Source organism: Sorex araneus, chromosome 3, assembly GCF_027595985.1.
Source record: "Sorex araneus isolate mSorAra2 chromosome 3, mSorAra2.pri, whole genome shotgun sequence".
Taxonomy (NCBI): domain Eukaryota; kingdom Metazoa; phylum Chordata; class Mammalia; order Eulipotyphla; family Soricidae; genus Sorex; species Sorex araneus.
In genome coordinates, this window is record NC_073304.1 from 147,034,556 (window position 1) to 147,052,104 (window position 17,549).

The 17,549-nt window shown below is 47.3% G+C and overlaps 1 protein-coding gene across 2 annotated transcripts in view; it reads left to right on the plus strand.

Moving 5' to 3' along the window:
• Positions 1-17,549, plus strand: part of WDR3 (WD repeat domain 3) — a 41,318-nt gene that overhangs the window by 2,126 nt on the left and 21,643 nt on the right. For both annotated transcript variants that reach the window (XM_055133018.1, XM_055133019.1), the window contains exons 3-11: positions 1,432-1,641; positions 3,861-3,979; positions 6,932-7,010; positions 8,860-8,955; positions 10,012-10,125; positions 10,927-11,028; positions 11,556-11,653; positions 12,533-12,640; positions 13,332-13,562. In XM_055133018.1, the coding sequence (XP_054988993.1) occupies positions 1,432-1,641; positions 3,861-3,979; positions 6,932-7,010; positions 8,860-8,955; positions 10,012-10,125; positions 10,927-11,028; positions 11,556-11,653; positions 12,533-12,640; positions 13,332-13,562 (1,157 nt within the window). The remainder of the gene's footprint in view (positions 1-1,431; positions 1,642-3,860; positions 3,980-6,931; positions 7,011-8,859; positions 8,956-10,011; positions 10,126-10,926; positions 11,029-11,555; positions 11,654-12,532; positions 12,641-13,331; positions 13,563-17,549) is intronic.

Sequence of the window (17,549 nt, forward strand, 5' to 3'; positions counted from 1 at the left end):
TGGGTATTTGAGGATGAGGAGGCAGAAGTGGGGGCACTCTGATGTATTAGGCACAGATAGTACTTTTGCGTGCACTTAGATGAGAAATTTTTTTCCTTTGAGTCTAATGGTCAGGTTCTGTTGTGCTGTTTCTACAGTAACTCCTGAAAATCACAGCCGCACATAGCTATTTACCTTTGAGGTATCTTTTTGTCTTTATTTATTTTAGAGAAGCAAGGTTGTTTTTATTGAAACTTTTTCTAGAAAGATGTGAGGGGAGAGACAGAGAAAGGTATGGGTTCAGGAGTGAACACAAGATTCTCGAGTGAAAGTATGCCAGCAAAGAAACATCAAGACAAGTAAGTGATTTGCATATTCTTGGGAGAACTGGGGCTTAAAGAGCAAGCCTTTTTTGATATTTGTACAGATCTTGATATTTGTTTCTAATGATTCTTCTTGACAGATTTGCTTTTCTTCACTTTGCTAGTTGATTTTTTTTGTTTTTTTGTTTTTTTCAAATAGGTAAATTTGAATATGTGCCTTCACAACCAGTATGAAATGTTAGGTATTTTGGGCTTTTGCCTTGCATGCAGCTAACCCCAGTCCATTCCCTGAACCACATATGATTCCCCCAAACATTGCCTGGTTGAACACAGAGCCGGGAGTGAGCCCTGAGTTCCGCCATGTATGGCCCCCAAACAAAAGGAAACTAACTTTATTACTTGGTGATTCATTGGATCCATCCCTTAGCCTATTTCTGCCAAACCAAAAAAAAAGGCCTTTTGGTATTGTTAGTGTCCTTTGTGATTCCCAAAAGGTTAGTTCTTTGCTACTTAATTGTCAGTCATAGTGTCTTTGGGTACAAACCAATAGCAGCACTTTGATGCATGTGGGTTCATCTCTATAACATAGGCTCGGTTATAGCAAGAAGGTATTTCTAATTTTTTCTGGAAAACCATTTCACATTAATGTGCGATAAATAATTAGTGGTTATTTCCATTGTTTTGAGAAATTTTTCATGTTTTAACTTAGCATAGAACTTAGGGGGAAATAATTTTAATTGTGAATATTTTGTTGCCCAATTGTACGAGTAATTTTTTTTTTCTTTTTTTTTTTTGGCTTGTGGGTCACACCTGGTGATGCTCAGTCGTTACTCCTGACTCTGCTCTCAGGAATTATTCCTGGCAGTGCTCAGTGGACGACATGGGATGCCAGGGATCAACCCAGGTGGGCCTCATGCAAGGCAAACACCCTACATGCTATACTGTTGTTCCGATTTCAATAATTTTTATATTAAAGAACTTAAAATAGATTGTGGAATTTAATTTTTCCTCAGTAGAGTGATTTGAAATTATTGGTATTTTTAATTTTCTGTGCCTAATTATTCCCAGACTTCTCCCATGATGACATACTCAGCTCTTCACTTTCACTTCTTGATTCTTACGATTTCAGATCCTCATTCTTCGGGGGCTTAAACAAGAAGTCACTTGCCTGTGCCCATCCCCAGATGGACTGCACTTGGCGGTAGGCTATGAGGATGGCTCTATCCGAATCTTTAGTCTCCTGAGTGGGGAAGGAAATGTGACATTCAATGGACACAAAGCAGCCATCACGTCTTTGAAGTATGACCAGCTAGGGGGCAGATTGGCATCTGGCTCCAAGGTGAGGCTAAGAAACAGGTACTCAGACTGTTACAAGTGTGAATGGTTTTTGCTCAGATTGTGGGGTGATGCAGTGATGCTCAGTGTGCAAAATTGTGTACATGGAAGAACTAGTACAAAAAGGGTGGATTGGCAAGTCTTTTTGTTTCCTCCAATATTCTCTGATAAAAGCCTCTTATGTTGACTGACTGGGTGACGAATCCCACGTCAACTGACTATAGTGTTGGTGTGAAAATGTTGCCCAGTGATATAATTAAAGCTAAGTATTCCAAAATGTTGGAGTTTTGGTTTTTTGTTTTGTTTTCATGTTTTTCTGAAATATGGCCAGGATCTGAAAAACATAAAAATTAAAATAAACACTAAGATTTTGAGAAATAATAGTAAGTGCATTATAATGATAGAAAAATACATTATAAAGCCACAGTTAAAGATGTGTTACTAAGGCAACATAGATTATTACAGACGAATTAATAGCCTAGAAATAAATACAGTACGCTTCTCACATTCCTAACCAGTCTGTTTTTAAGAACTGTAAAGCATGGTACACGTGCACAGTGGAATGCTACTCGGCTTTAAGAAAAGGTGAAACCTTGCAATTTGCGCTATGTGGCTAGATCTGGAGAGTCTCATGCTGAGTGAAGCCAGGACAGGGGCAGACACAGAATGATCTCTCCTGATGCCGGATATAAAGAGACAGGGAATAACATGCCCAAAGCAACAGAAACTGAGAACAGATCTTCAGTAGGAAGCTCACTATAGGGAGGCATGGAGGGGGGTCACGGGACAGTGGAGGGAAACAGACGTGGGGGGATGCTGGGGGTGGGGGGTGTTATGCATGTAACCCTATACTACAATTACAGTTTTCTAAAACATGGTTCCTAAAATCATTGTCACTATTGTCCCGATGCTCATCGATTTGCTCGAGCGGGTACCAGTAACGTCTCCATTGTGAGACTGTTTTTTGGCATATTGAATACGCCATGGGTAGCTTGCCAGGTTCTGCCCTGCGGGTGAGATACTCTCAGTAGCTTGCCTGGCTCTCTGAGAGGGACAGAGGAATCGAACCCAGGTCGCTTGCGTGCAGGGCAAACACCCTACCCGCTTTGCTATCGCTCCAGTCCCCTTAAATAAAATGAAAAAATAAATTAGAACTATAAAGAAAGGGATACATTGGAATATTTAAATTTTAAGATGCTTATTTAAATTTAAGGTATTTGTGCGTACCAAAGACAATGAAGAAAAAGTAATTTTTTTTTATCTGAAGGGAAAGGTTAATATCTATCTAGTAAGGAGGTATAGTCAGGGTGGGAGAGAACTCAAGGGGCTTCCGTTCTTGTTTTGCTTGAAGGAGCTCTAGGGCTGATCCCCAGCCCCACATGGTTCTAGTCCCATGCTGGGCAGACAACCAGGTATCCTGAGCACTGCTGGGGCTCAAACCCCAAAACAAAAAGTATAGATCCAAGAAAAGAGGTAAGACAGGACCAGGTGGTTCAAAGACATGTATGTTTCCAGTAGTGACCGCAGAGTACACGCAGCTTCTCCTTGGTATTCAGGAATACAAGTCAGGATAAGTATTGAGAAATGCAGTTGTGATTGATAAACTTAGCAGGGATGTTTGAGGAACTGACAGTATCCATAGATAGCTAAGGTGATAGGAAAATTGGCCTTTCATACCTGTCCCTGTAGGCCTGAAGATTCATGTGACCTTTCTGGAGACTTCTTGACAACATGAGTCCTAGTCTTTAAAAGGAGATTAGTCTTTCAGCCCCCATAGTTCTCTGTGTAGAATTTACTTTGAAGAGAGTTATATACAAAAGGAATATCTCTGTATTTGTCATGGCAGAAAATTAGAAATTACCTAAGTGGTTTAAGTAATAAACATATAGCCTTCTTGGGGCACATAGGAACTTTAGAAAGGAGAATATGTCTGAAATACATAGAAGAATGGGAAAGTGTAAGGGTGTTATAAAACAATAGGAATAGCATCTGCATTTTCTAGTAGAAAAGTAACCTGGCTTTATACATAAATTTGGACGAAGACTAGGACAGTAATATTTGGATGTTGGAATATATTATGTTCATTCCTTCTACTTTCCTATTTGCTCTCAAAATGTTTTGTAGGGACTAGTTGTCACTTTCGTAATGGGAATACTGCAATGTGTTTGTTTTTAAGATGACTTTTACATGGTAAAGACAGTTCTTTGTATTTGATCTCTTGAGGACACGGACGTTATTGTGTGGGATGTGATCAATGAAAGTGGTCTGTACCGTCTCAAGGGACACAAAGATGCTGTCACACAAGCGTTGTTTCTCCGGGAGAAGAATCTGCTGGTTACCAGGTAAAGAGGGGAGTTTCACTTTCAGCGCTGCTCCACTGGGTCGGCTTGCTGAGGGGAACGCCAACAAGGAAGTCTGCTTCATTTCTGACACCTTTCATCGATTTTTTTCTTAAATCCGGGTGCTAGTGTCTTTTGGTCCCCGTTTTCCTCTCCTCTGCTTCCCCTCACATGATGGGGACCGTCCAGAGACAGCGCATTCTGTGATTCTCTTTCCGGATCTGTCATTGTTTTCCCCTGAGCCCAGCTTTTCCGTGTTCCTTAGCCTTTGATAGAACGAGCTCGAGTCGCCTTTCTGGGCCCGGAGAAAGTGGGGAGAACAATCTCTTGCATGGACAAGTTTGGCCTGTCTTTTGAAAGGTTCAGGTCTTTGTTTTGGTGGGTGGGGCGTGGTGAGGTGGGTGGTTGCACCTGGCAAGACTTGGGAGTTACTCCCTGCCTGGTGCTCAGAGATCAGAGCCAAGGACTCCCGCATGTGAAGCTGGGGCTCCAGTCCCTTGGTCTGTCTGCCGGCCCCGGTGCTGTCCTCTCCACAGGAGGTTTCGGAGCTGCATGTTTGTCCCACAGTGACTCGAGCTGGTGAGGACTGAGATGCTCTGAAGGAAGCCGGCTGCTGTGCCATCTGTGGATGTGCCCATGTGGGAGTGAACCAGGCAGTTCACATCCACAGATGCTGTAGAGCGTGACTGCCGTTCTGCTAAAATAGACAGGCTCAAGCTTCAGTATGTCTGGTTTGCTCCTCAGAGCCACCAAAAATTTAAATAAAATTGTGAGAATGGAAGAGGCTCCTGAGGCAGGAAGGGCCACGGCCTCTGGCAGCAGGTTAAAACCAGTGACTGGGCAGTGGCGGAGGAACCAGAGAGAACCCTAAACAGTGTAAATTCAGAAAACCGGGAATATCTACAGTGAATGCGATGAGGAGACAGGAGTGGACAAACCAAATGAAACGTTAACCTGATTTAGGCAGTGGGGCATAAATTCAGGTTTGCAGTACAGAGATGGAGTGGAAGGAGTCGGGCACAGAAATAGGGCAGAGACACCTTTCTGGGACACACAGACTGGCTGGACTGAGGAAAAGGGGCAGTCTGGAACGGTCTGGAACAGTCTGGAATAGTCTGGCACGTGTGTGTTGCTCGGAAGTTCAATCCTGTGATGGCGGCAATGGTGGTGGGTCACATTCCGTGTTCTTTTTTGCTTGCTTGTTAATTTGTCTTTGGGCCGCACCCAGGGACGTTCAGGGATTACTCTTGAAGGAGACATGTTATACGGCTTCATGGTGGGATTATAGAAGACAGATTTTCTAGATATCACCAGGTTTGCTTATGAAGGGAGGTTTGTGCTGGATTTAAGTAAGTGAAGAACCCAGGGCTCTGCACTTAGGGGTGACTCCTGGCAGGCTCAGAGGACCATATGGGATGTCAGGGATCGAACCGCCGTCAGCCGCATGCAAGGCAAACACCCTCCCCGCTGCACTATCTGTCTAGCCCCCATTGCAATGTTCTTTCCCACCCTGAATTCAGGTGGAAATTACTCTCGTGTCTACAGGTGGAACATCTTACATTCTCCCTGAGAATAGCCCTGTGGAGCATCAAGAGCCCTTTCCTTTCCTTCGTCAGTTCTATGTGGGGTGCCCTTGGCTTTCATGCATGCGGTGTTCCAACACCACACCGCCCATCAGACTAGCCACTTCCACCAGGGGCTGGATGATGGTACAGCAGGGAGGGCCTTGACCTTGCCTGAGTCTGACCCATATGGTTTCCTGAGCATCTGGAGTGATCCCTGAATGCAGAGTCAGGAGTAAACCCTAAGGACTGCCTGCTATGGTGCATAAAAAAGTAAATAAAAATAGAAGATGAGGCAGAAGAGTCCCGCAAGGTATTGCTCTGCACCAATGTCGCCCAAAGTGGGGGTCACTGCCCTCTGCCTGCATGGGCAGTGTAGCCTTGGCAGGGAGGGCTTTCTGTACCCTTAAAGAAGGTAAGTGAGGGGAGGAGGGGGACTGCTGATAGGGGACAGTAAACCAAGGAATGTGGGACTGGACTGTATGTTGCCTCTCCCACCCCTTCTTTCCTTCTCCTTGTTGCTGTTGGGGGCTCAGTGCTTGATTGTAGTGCTCACTGAGGGGTGCACACTTGTAGTGCTTACACGCGCTTGGTTGTGGCTCCAAGGATCCCTATGGCAGTCCCACTGGGCTGGGATGGCGCCTGGCACACGGGACAGTGCAGGGAATCAAACTTGTGGCTTCATACTTGTAGGTCAGGCCTGCTGTTCCCCAGCCACAATCCTCAAGATTACTTTTTTTGTTTTTTGTTTGTTCGTTTGTTTGTTTGGGTCACACCTGGCAATGCTCAGGGGTTACTTCTTTCTGGCTCTGCACTCAGGAATTACTCCTGGTGGTGCTCGGGGAACCATATGGGATGCCGGGAATTGAGCCTGGCTCAGCCACGTGCAAGGCGAATGCCCTACCCACTGTGCCCTTGCTCCAGCCTCAAGATTACATTTTTTCTTCCAAAGGCAGCTAGTGAATCCTGAATTTTCCTTAAAATTCACTAAGTGAATCTTCCTTAGGAGATTTTTTTCTTTAATATTAAAATCCCATGATTGTCAAAGTTATTCATAGTTGAGCTTTAGACAGTGTCCAGCACCAATCCCACCGCAGGTGTCAACTCCCCCGCCACTGATGTCCCCTGATGGCCCCACCTCCCCAACCCCCAGCCTGCCATCTTGACAAGCACATTTTCAAGTTTGGCTTTGGAAGTTTGGGTGTCATGATTCCAGTGTGGTTGACTCTGATTTGGGTATTGGTTATACCACGCCATCTCACCGCCGGTGGATTCCATCCCTGTGGCCCTGCCCCTGTTTCTTCCCACCTGTCTCTTCCCTCTCGGTTTCTCCCCTTCTCTGCCCTCCTCTCCCTACCTAATGAGATTTCTTTTTCCCAATGTCTTCTTGTAGTGGGAAGGACACCACAGTGAAGTGGTGGGACCTTGACACTCAGCACTGCTTCAAGACAATGGTCGACCACCGGACTGAGGTACGTGGAGGGTTGTGACCTAGGGAACAGTCAAGGCCCAGGAAATGGGTCCTTCCATCAGCTCCCGGTAGCTCTTTGTTTCTGCTGCTCGTGTCAGTCCTGAGCGGCCTTGAGAGAGGGAAGGTCAGTGTGGGGGAAGGAGTGGCAACCACTGGCGCTGGTACACTGCTCTGGCATTGAGGGAAAATAGACTTTGGATGAGTTTTACCGCTGAAAAATGAGCCAGATACGAGTGTCATCGTTGGGTAATAAGCTTCTGCCTCCATGGTTACAGGAAAGTTTGACAGTGCTGCCTGCACGGTGCTTCCCCGAGACACATGGCCCGCAGGTCGTAGCTGCTCTGACAGTCCCGATCATCACAGATCAAGGGAGGTTTCATACCTTTGCACCCTCCTGCGTGCTCTGTGGACACCAGGCTTTGTAGACGTGCCTGGAAGCAGAAGGGAAGGCCGGGCAGAGTCCTGGACTGTTGACTTAGATTACTGTTCTTTCCATTGTTTAGTGCTTGAATCCTTGCAGCCAGAAATTCTGCAGGAGATATTACCGGAGCACCTCTTACTGCTGGGCTGTGCCTAAAGCAAGGCCGTGTGAGGATGACAGCCTTCTGAGTGCTGTCTGGTTGAGACTTGTGCTGAGATGTTACCTCAGTTCTGTTTTGTGGGGGCCTCCCAGGCGGTGCTCAGGGAGCACGGGTGTCCTCCTGACAGTGCTCCATCTTGGGCCCAGTGGTGCTCAACCCAGCAGATCTGCCAGCCTCTGGGGGTGCGCCCAGGAGTGCTAGAGGGGGAGAGGGAGGGCAGGGCGGGGTTGATGTAAGTACGGAGCATGTGTGGCTGATAGCAAAGTCAGATCCCTTTTTTCTCCCAAGTTTTGAGCCACACCTGGTGGTGCTCATGGTTGACGCCTGGTTCTGCGCTCAGGGATCAGGATCACTCCAGGCAGGGATTGGGGACCATGTGGGTTGCCAGGGATCCGGTCTGGGTTGGCCGCATGCAAGGCAAGCACCCTACCTGTCATTCTATCACTCTCTTTACTCATGAACTGCCCTCCTGGCCCCTCCCATTTTTCCTCTTTATTGGGGAGCCAGTCCCATGGAGGTTGGAGGGGCACTCTTAGCTGCTGGGCTGTTGAAGTTTCATGCTCACTGAACCACCTGGGTGGTTGTGGTTCTCCTGGGCCCTGCCATGCTCAGAGCAGGGATGCCTGGTACATGTGAGACAGATGTCCATCCCTGACGCTCCCCCGTTCTAAATTTAAAGGTCGGAAGTGCCAGAGAAAATGCTAGTTTTCCTATAAATATCAGCAGTTGTTCCACACTTTTTTTTTAAAAATAAAAGTTAACAATTCTTTTGTGTTTGGTTTAGTTTTTGGACCACCCCTGACTCTGCAGTCAGGGTTACTCCTGGTGGGGCTCGGGACCGTATGGGGTGCCAGGGATTGCACTTGTGCTAGCTTTGAGCAGGATGAGCACGCTACCCCCGTACTCTCTAGTCCCACTCAGGTGCCTTTTGTTCTTTTTCCCCCCAATAGTACTTTTGTTTGGAGGCCACCCCTGATGTGCTCAGGGCTTCCTCCTGGCTCTGTGCTCAGGGACTACTCCGAGAGGGTCCCGTGAGACTGTCGGGGATGTCGGGGAATGAATCCCGGTCAGCAGCATGCAAGGAAAGCACCCTGCCCTGTATCACTCTGGCCCTTCACTAATGCCTTTTGAAAAGGTTTCCTTTTTCTCCTTTGCTAGATTTCGATATGCACTCTTGCAGATGTAAGATTCTGGAATATCAGGTACTTTTCTGGGGGCATTCTGGAAACACTTGGTCATATCGTCTTAATCCTTTTCCTAACTTTGTAGGTGTGGGGATTGGTGCTGGTGTCTCAAGACCAGCGACTCATCACAGGTTCTTCTGACAGTGAGCTGCGTGCCTGGGACATAGGCTACCTGCAGGAGGTAACTCTCTCCCGACCATGGCCAGCAGCATGTTTCAGTTGCTGCTGGGGTTTAGGTGCCATCAGATTCTAGAAATTCTGATCTAGCTGGCTTGTGTTGGCACACTGGTTCAGAGTTGTCTGTCTTCATTGTGGCATCGCCCTGGTTTGTGTGAACTGGGGAGAATCATTCTAGACTTATGGGGTCTCTTCCTCCTAATTAAAGTTGTTTGGGGGTATCTCAGCCTGATAGTTGCTGAACGTTTTTGGGTGTCCTTGGATGGATTTTATAATATCTGTGATCCTTTCCCGCAAACAAGAATTTGTATGGAGTTTTTGTGTGTTTCTAAGTCATACGTTATGAGACAAATCCAACTTTTCAGGTTTGGAAGGCCTCCTGTGGAGAAAGGCCGTGGGCCTTAGAGTCGGGTGGAGAGCAGTGTATGGTGGGCCAGCAGGGCCATATTTGGTGGTTTCTACATTAGCAGACAAGGGTTATCTTTATCTCATTTAAAGAGAAAATGTCACAACTCTTGCAGTGCCTTTTTTGTTCCTAAAGATGATTTGAATCTCCCTTTGAAGTCTGATAAACTTTTACAGGGTTTTTACAAAGCTAGAAAAGAGTTGGTTATCATTTTTTCACTCTGCTATGACACAGTATTTCAGATATAGAAAATTTCTATTTTTTGTTTTTGGGGTATTTACAGGGAATAGTAGGGGCATATCCAGCTTCCTCAGGGGTTACTCCTGGTTTTATGCTGAGGGATCACTCCTGTTAGGGCTCAGGGATTCTAGGATTGAACCCAGGTTGACCGTAAGCAAGGCAAGTGTACCTGTTGTGCAATAGCTCTGGCCCCAAAATACCAAAGAAAATTGCTGAATGCAGTGCAGTTAGTGATGACTGGTTTGTGTTTCCTACTTTCCGTATAATACTTTTTTCATACATTCCTGTGTGGCAGAGATTTGACCAATCCCTAACTGGAGATGAGTAGTGGCAGTAACTTGTTTCTAAGCCTTTAGAGTTGAATCATCTGGAACATGTATTACCACTTTGGTTTTTCCACTTGTTACAAAACAGGTTGAAGATCCTGAAGAACCAGAGCCCAAGAAAGCCAAAGGGTCTTCACCCAGGGAACAAGACCTGCGTGAGTTCCAGGATGTGGCCCTTGAGGCGGATGAATCTCCAGAGGATGTAATTGATTCCCTAATTGAATTAATTCATTCATTTTGAATTTTTTGCATCATGACTCCTGACTGGGTGCTGTGGTCCCCGGGACTAGACCTGAGGCCTCCTGCATGCCCCCCATGCAGTCAGGCACTCCCTCCAGCCCTCATTATTCATTCCTGTGTCAGTTTCAGTTGAGTTTAATGATGGGGAAATGAGGATTTCAGGGTGCTTTTGAGTGTGCCACCCTCATTGTCATTTCCTTTGAAACCACGGTTCTGCGGATCTCATGTTTCACTCTCGTTCTTTTTCTTTCTTTTTTTTTTAACAGTTACAAAGTTTTCATATTTGAGTTTCGGTGTCATACAATGATTGAACACTCATCCCTCCTCCAGTGCGCATTTTCTACCACCAATGTCCCCAGTGTTCCCCCCCTCCCATCCCACCCCTCCCCCTGCCTCTGTGGCAGACAATTTCCCCCAGACTCTCTCTCTACTTTGGGATTATGGTTTGCAATACAGATACCGAGAGGCTATCACATTTGGTCCTTTATCTACTTTTAGCACACATGTCCCATCCCAACCGATCCCTCCAACCATCATTGACTTAGTGATCCCTTCTCTGTCCCAGCTGCCTTCTCCCCCAGCTCATGAGACAGCTTCCAACCTTGGAGCAATATTCCTGGCCTTTGTCTCTACTGTCCTTGGGTATCAGTCTCATACTATGTTAGTTTATATTCCACAAATGAGTGCAGTCATTCTATTGTCTGTACCTCTCTTTTTGAACTCATTTCACTTAGCATGATACTTCACTGTGGTTCTTTTATAGCGCATCCTTACCTGCAGAAAAGCTGGGTCCCTAATGAGGGAAGGAAGGGACAGAGTCGTGAACCTCGCTGTAGACAGAGCAGGCAAGATTCTGGCTTGTCATGTGAGTACCAGACTTGGGAGAAGAATGACAAATGTTAAGTGGTTCCTTCCAGAGATTCTTGTCCTGTTCAATGGATTTTTTCTTTGGTTATGTTAGAGCAACAGTACAATGACCACTACTACTATTAGCATTCACTTGTTAAATGCTGTTTTTCCAAGCAAATTAAAGGCACTTTTTTTTTCTTCTTGGGTCACACCCGGAGATGCTCAGGGGTTAATCCTGGCTCATGCACTCAGGAATTACTCCTGGCAGTGCTCAGGGGACTATATGAAATGCTGGGAATAGAATCGGGTCAACCAACTACAAGGCAAATGCCCTACCTGCTGTGCTCTCGCTCCAGCCCCACATTTTATGTTTTTGTTTAAAAGCTCATTTCGCTTAGTCTTCAAAACACCAGTAAGATTAAGTCGTCCAAGATATAGTACAACTACCCAGGGGAAGAACAAGAACATGGATTTGTCCTGAGAATGAGCTATATTTATAGCAAATTGACAGTCTTGGATTCACATCGGTCTTTGCCTTCTTAGGGAACAGATTCTGTGCTAGAAGTCTTTTCTATCCTTTCCAAAGAGGAAATTCAGAAGAAAATGGATAAGAAGAGGAAGAAAGCTAAAAAGAAAGCAAGGTATGTTTTTTTAAATACTTATTATTAATAAGTATTTTGGTGTGAGCAACATTATTACTAATCAGAAACTGCGTCTTTAAGGTAATAAATGCTCTACTAACACTTAGTATTAAGAATAGAGAAGATTTTATGGAGTGCCGCTAGACGAAGCTTTAAATTTCTTTCTTTAGAATAGTTTCCTAGGCAGAATCTCTCTTCATCCTGGTCTTAGCCGTACGTAATTAGAAAGACTCTACAGAGAGTTCTAGAAATAGCTTCAGAACCAATGAATTCTCTGGCCAGCAATGTGACTCACCTCAGCCTTGCAGGAGGATGCTGGGATGGTGACTGACGTAGTGTCAGACTGTGAGAGTAAAACTGCCTGGACTATGTCTGTGATTGGACAGGTTCAGGGACAGCATGGCCTTGAAAAAGGTCATTAGAACCATAGAAACCCATTCCTCAGTCATTGAAATGTAAATTACTGTCTTCTGCAATAATTTACCATTTAGCTTGGCAAATCTTTTGAAATCTAGTCTGATTTACCTGATACCTATTAGTGAGTACTGGGTAATGGCTTTTCTAAAAATGTTTACTGGAAACACTTCAGTGGAATATTGTGAATTACTAAAGCTTATCCCAGAAATATAATGGGCTGGTACATTCAGAGTCTACTTGTTGAAAGTTCTGCTGGTAGAATTTCATTATCTGTGAATCTGTTGTTAGTGAAATATTTCCACCTGGACAGTGTATCCTAATTTTCATGGCTATACTGTGTGATAAGTGACTTTTCCAGGGTCACTCAACTTGACCTTAGAGCCAGAACTTGAGCACTCAGTTGACAGTAAAACTTTTTCTAGAATGTAACTATATTATACCTTCTCCCCACCCCACCCCCAGATTAAATTCTGACAAAGGGGAAGAGGAAGATCTTGAAGTCACTGTTGAAATGACATTGCAAGATGAAATTCAACGGTTGACCAATATCAGAACTTCTGCCAAAATCAAGTGAGTCCATATGCTTCAGAGAGAGCTCAGAAGTAGTAAAAGAGCAAGCTACAAAGTTATGTTGGCCAGTTGATATTTCTAATCAAGTCTTTATGGATGTGGGACTAGGGGAGGTGGTCTTGGGGCTGTACGCGGTGGTGCTTGGGAGACCATATATGGTGCCCGGGGCTGAACCAGGGTCAGCTATACGCAGGGCCAGCGCCCTCCCCACTGTGCTATCTCACCAGCCCCATCTTTATGGCATATATATCTGGAGTAGGATGGTGGGGGACACCTGCTTGTCACCAAGACTCTTAATCTTCCCACAATGCTCCCACATATTTTGCTCTTTTTTATTATCTACTGTTTTGCAGGGTGGGGGGGGAGATGGGGTTGCTGCTGTTTTAAAAAAACAAAACGAAACAAAAACTGCCTCATGCCTAGAAAGGATTTGAAGGATTTGGTTAACTTATGAAATATACGCACCAAAACAAACACCAAAAAATGTTAGAACTTACTTCTTTGATTTAAGTACCAGATTTCTTTGATTTTTTTAAAGATTCTGAGCTTGATGACATTAGTAATTGCTCTCTTATTTGTAGCATTCATTGTGGCCGTCCGCGCACTGTGTAGATGGAGAGCGTTGCAAGGCCTCTGTCCTGGAGGACTTAACTCCATGAGCTCCCTGCTTACGACCTGTCTTCTCATGCAGGTCCTTTGACTTGATTCACTCGCCGCAGGGAGAGCTGAAGGCCGTCTTCCTGCTACAGAACAACTTGGTGGAATTGTATTCACTGAACCCATCGGCGCCAGCTCCTCAGCCGGCCAGGACCAACAGAATCACCATTGGGGGCCACCGCAGCGATGTCCGGACCCTGTCATTCAGTTCAGACAACATTGCTGTCCTCTCCGCCTCAGCTGAGTCTGCTAAGATATGGAACAGGTCTGTAGGGGGAGGGACCTCCAGAGCTGTGGCCAGTGGCACTTTACCTCCTCTGAGTTGTTTTTTGGGGTAATTGTGATGATTAACTGCAGACTTCCCGGGGCCCAAAATACAGTTCCCTCAGAATGTATCTCCCGGGAACCTGGACCACAGGCCTGCCAGGTCAGTCCAGGAGAAAGGGGCCTTTTGTAGTTGGGCTCCAACTAAAAACACCATCTTATTCCCAGTTTGTAACAACCCCGGCATAGAGAAAATTAGTCCCTGTGCTGTTTTCTGCACAGTAGCCCCTTCTCTCACCCCCTGTCTCCGGGTGCTTCCCAGCCTTGCCTCTCAGGTGCTGCTCAGAGTCCTGGTCTGAGCCACTCTTGGAGGGCCTGTGGGCCAGGCCTGCTGGTGAACGATTGGGCACAGCATGAAGCCTTGCTCGGCCTGTGGGGCCTCAGGGCTGCCCCAGAGGGAGATGCGCGGTGGGAGCTGATGGGCCATCTTGATCCTGGCCCTGTTCTCCTCCCTGGCCCTGTCGTATCTGGTCTCCCACCCACCTTTACTTCCACCATTTACCAAAGCAGTGACCTGTGTGTTCTCGTGGCCTGTAAGCTTTATTTGACATTGACCTTACTAATTTTCTTCTCTTTTAAACTTCCTTGGACTTTCATCACTTCCCTTTCCTCTGCTATTCTTTCTCCTCAGTCTTTACTGGCTCCTTTCTATATTTCTGGTCACTTACATGCTGGAATCCTGTGGGGTGGCCGCTTGGAACCTTTTCTTGCTTTTCGTGAGGTTTTTCTCTCCACTATGGGCGTGAGATTTTATTTCTGCTAACTGCATATTTCTACCTCTGGCATTCACGTGTTGTTGAATGTAAGTTCACACAGTAAAACGTGGGGGTTGCTGCTGCTGCGTGTGCGCGTTCGGTGGCCAAAAGCTGCCTCCCCACCCCCCAGCAGAGAGACAGGGAGACGGGGACCACAGCTGATGGTGAAAATGGCTCCTTCAATGCAGAGCTGCTAGCATACTTAGGTGTGATTGATCATTTGCATAAATAAACATTTGGCAGAGAAAATTCTCTTGGGGAAATTAACTCAAGGAGATACTCTGTCTCCCAGGGACATCTACATTGCTCTTATCTTTCCCTCTAACAGTATATTATCAATACTTGTAGTTGTTTGGATAAACACAGTAAGAAACAAAAGTCCCAACACTTTGTTCTCTGGGCTGAGAGCAAGCAAGGCTTTTACCATAAATTCCAGATCCTAAATTTCAGATCAGTCCAGCTTATCCTTCCCCATGGGGGTCATGTCTCTTAAGTCAATAACAGTTTGCATCAAAACCATGCATTTATGCTTCTAGAATGTCCCATTTTGATGTCAGGGTAGCCACTCGCCCTGGGTCCATCCCAGTCCCACGGCGGGACCTCCCTTTTGGGGTGTTAGGAACTACAGCAACTGAAGCCTGAGTCAAGTAATTATGGCCAAGCAATTGTGCCCAGGATGGATATATTTCAGAGTCAGTCAACTCCCAAATATTAGGAACATAGCATTAATGGTCTTTCTGTGTTTAACCAAGAACATTGCTCTATAGTGAAATATAAAAAGGCTATGGGGAAATAGAAAAGGAGGTACAAATACGAAGTTCAGAATTACCATAAAGTTTTGGCTTATAAGTAATCAAGACTGACTTGGGGAACTGTGACAGTGAGAGGTAAAACACAAAGGAAAGGTTAAAGATAGACTAAACTGAAGATGCTAGCAAGGACACGATAAGCTTCTCTGGGAAGAGGAAAAGGGGCAGTTCACAGATGAAGCCTACGACATTGGGTTACTATCCAGCGGCCAGCACTGGTCTCTCTGTACCCTTCCTTTCATTTCTCTTTAGGTGTCTGATGGGCTCCTTAAATCTTTATATGGCTAAAACCCATCTCAGTTCTCTAACCTTCTCCCCTGCTCTTCCCACCCCCGCCCCCGACCTTTCCAGCATGGCAGATCAGTAGTTCCTATTTCAGTACAGCTCGGCAAAGCCCACGGTGCATTTCCTGTTGTTTGTTTCATCCATTGGGAAATCCTCAGTTCCCCCATTAGAACTGGGTGAGACTCCAGCCACATCTCAGACCTGCACTGCTGCTGCCCCGAGTCTGCCGGTAGGCTCCCATAGGAGTGCTGCCCTGCTTCCTGGCGCTCTTCCTGGCGCTGTCCCTGCCCAGTGACCGTCCCTCACCTCTCCCTTAGAGCACTGCCCACCCAGTGACCGCTCCGTTCCCTCCCCTAGAGCACTGCTCGCCCAGTGACCACCCTGTCCCCTCCCCTAGAGCACTGCCCACCCAGTGACCGCTCCGTCCCCTCCCCTAGAGCACTGCCCGCCCAGTGACCGCCCCGTTCCCTCCCCTAGAGCACTGCTCGCCCAGTGACCACCCTGTCCCCTCCCCTAGAGCACTGCCCGCCCAGTGACCGCTCCGTTCCCTCCCCTAGAGCACTGCCCGCCCAGTGACCGCTCCGTTCCCTCCCCTAGAGCACTGCCCACCCAGTGACCGCTCCATCCCCTCCCCTAGAGCACTGCCCGCCCAGTGACCGCCCCGTCCCCTCCCCTAGAGCGCTGCCCACCCAGTGACTGCCCTGTCCCCTCCCCTAGAGCACTGCTCGCCCAGTGACCACCCTGTCCCCTCCCCTAGAGCACTGCCCACCCAGTGACCGCTCCGTCCCCTCCCCTAGAGCACTGCCCGCCCAGTGACCGCCCCGTTCCCTCCCCTAGAGCACTGCTCGCCCAGTGACCACCCTGTCCCCTCCCCTAGAGCACTGCCCGCCCAGTGACCGCTCCGTTCCCTCCCCTAGAGCACTGCCCACCCAGTGACCGCTCCGTCCCCTCCCCTAGAGCACTGCCCGCCCAGTGACCGCCCCGTCCCCTCCCCTAGAGCGCTGCCCACCCAGTGACTGCCCCACCGCCTCCCCTCCGGAGCATTGCCGTACTTCCCGATCTTCTCCCTGCTTTCTTGTCCCTGTATCTCTGCACTCCAGTTGTCCTCTAGCTGTCAGTTCACGGGGGTTAAAAAGGTTGAAAACTGTTACCAGAGTCCTGGGGCCAGAGGGAGAGTCCAGGGCCCAGGGCTGCAGGCGCGCCTCCTCCCAGAACTCAGGCCCACCGTGGCACGCTGTCCCAATAGCTCTGGTATAGGCCTGGCACCAGGCCCTAGCACTAAGTCTCGTGGCCAGAAATCACGAGGAGGATCCCTGTTGTTGGGGGTTTTCTCCTCCCCCTCCCCACCCCCGTCCCACATCCCCTTAAAGAGCCAAAGTTCTTACAGATCTTATTTCTTAACAGTCTTGTACTTGAGTGCAGCGACCCGGATGTTTGCTGTTCCTCAGACATGACAAGGGCCTGGCTCTATGCTCCTCGTTCTCTATGCCTCAAACACTCAACCTCTCTGAAAGGGAAGGAGGGTTGAGGTGGCGTGGGTCATTCCTGAAAGTGCTCAGGGCTGACTCCTTCCTGCCTCTGTGCTCAGGGATGGTTCCTGCAGGGCAGGGGAGAGGTGCCTGGGGCTGGGGCTGGGGCCTGCTGTTTGCCGAGCAGGCCTCTTGCCCCTTTGCTGTGTCTCCAGCCACTCTACCCCTTTGCTTGCAGACACTGTCCCTCTGAAGAAATGACAGGATGCTGTTCTCTAACTGCCTCGCTCTCTTCATCCTGGACTGTGTTTCCCCACAGCACCTAACACCAGACACATCGTGATTTCTGTGTTTTATTCCCCAAGGACATGACAACTTACGAGACTTGAGACCTTTTTCGTTTAATTCAGTGTGTGTCTTCATCACCTAGAACTCTGTAAATGTTGATCGAATGAAACAGTATGAAATGTTAGGGATTTCCTAGAATGCTAATTTAAACTTGCAGTCCTGTGAAACTCGCCTCAGCCGTGGTGGATCCAGTCCCGGCAGACTCAGCGGATGGTTTTCCGTGCCCTGCTTTCTGTGATGTCCTTTATTTTAGGGTTAGGAA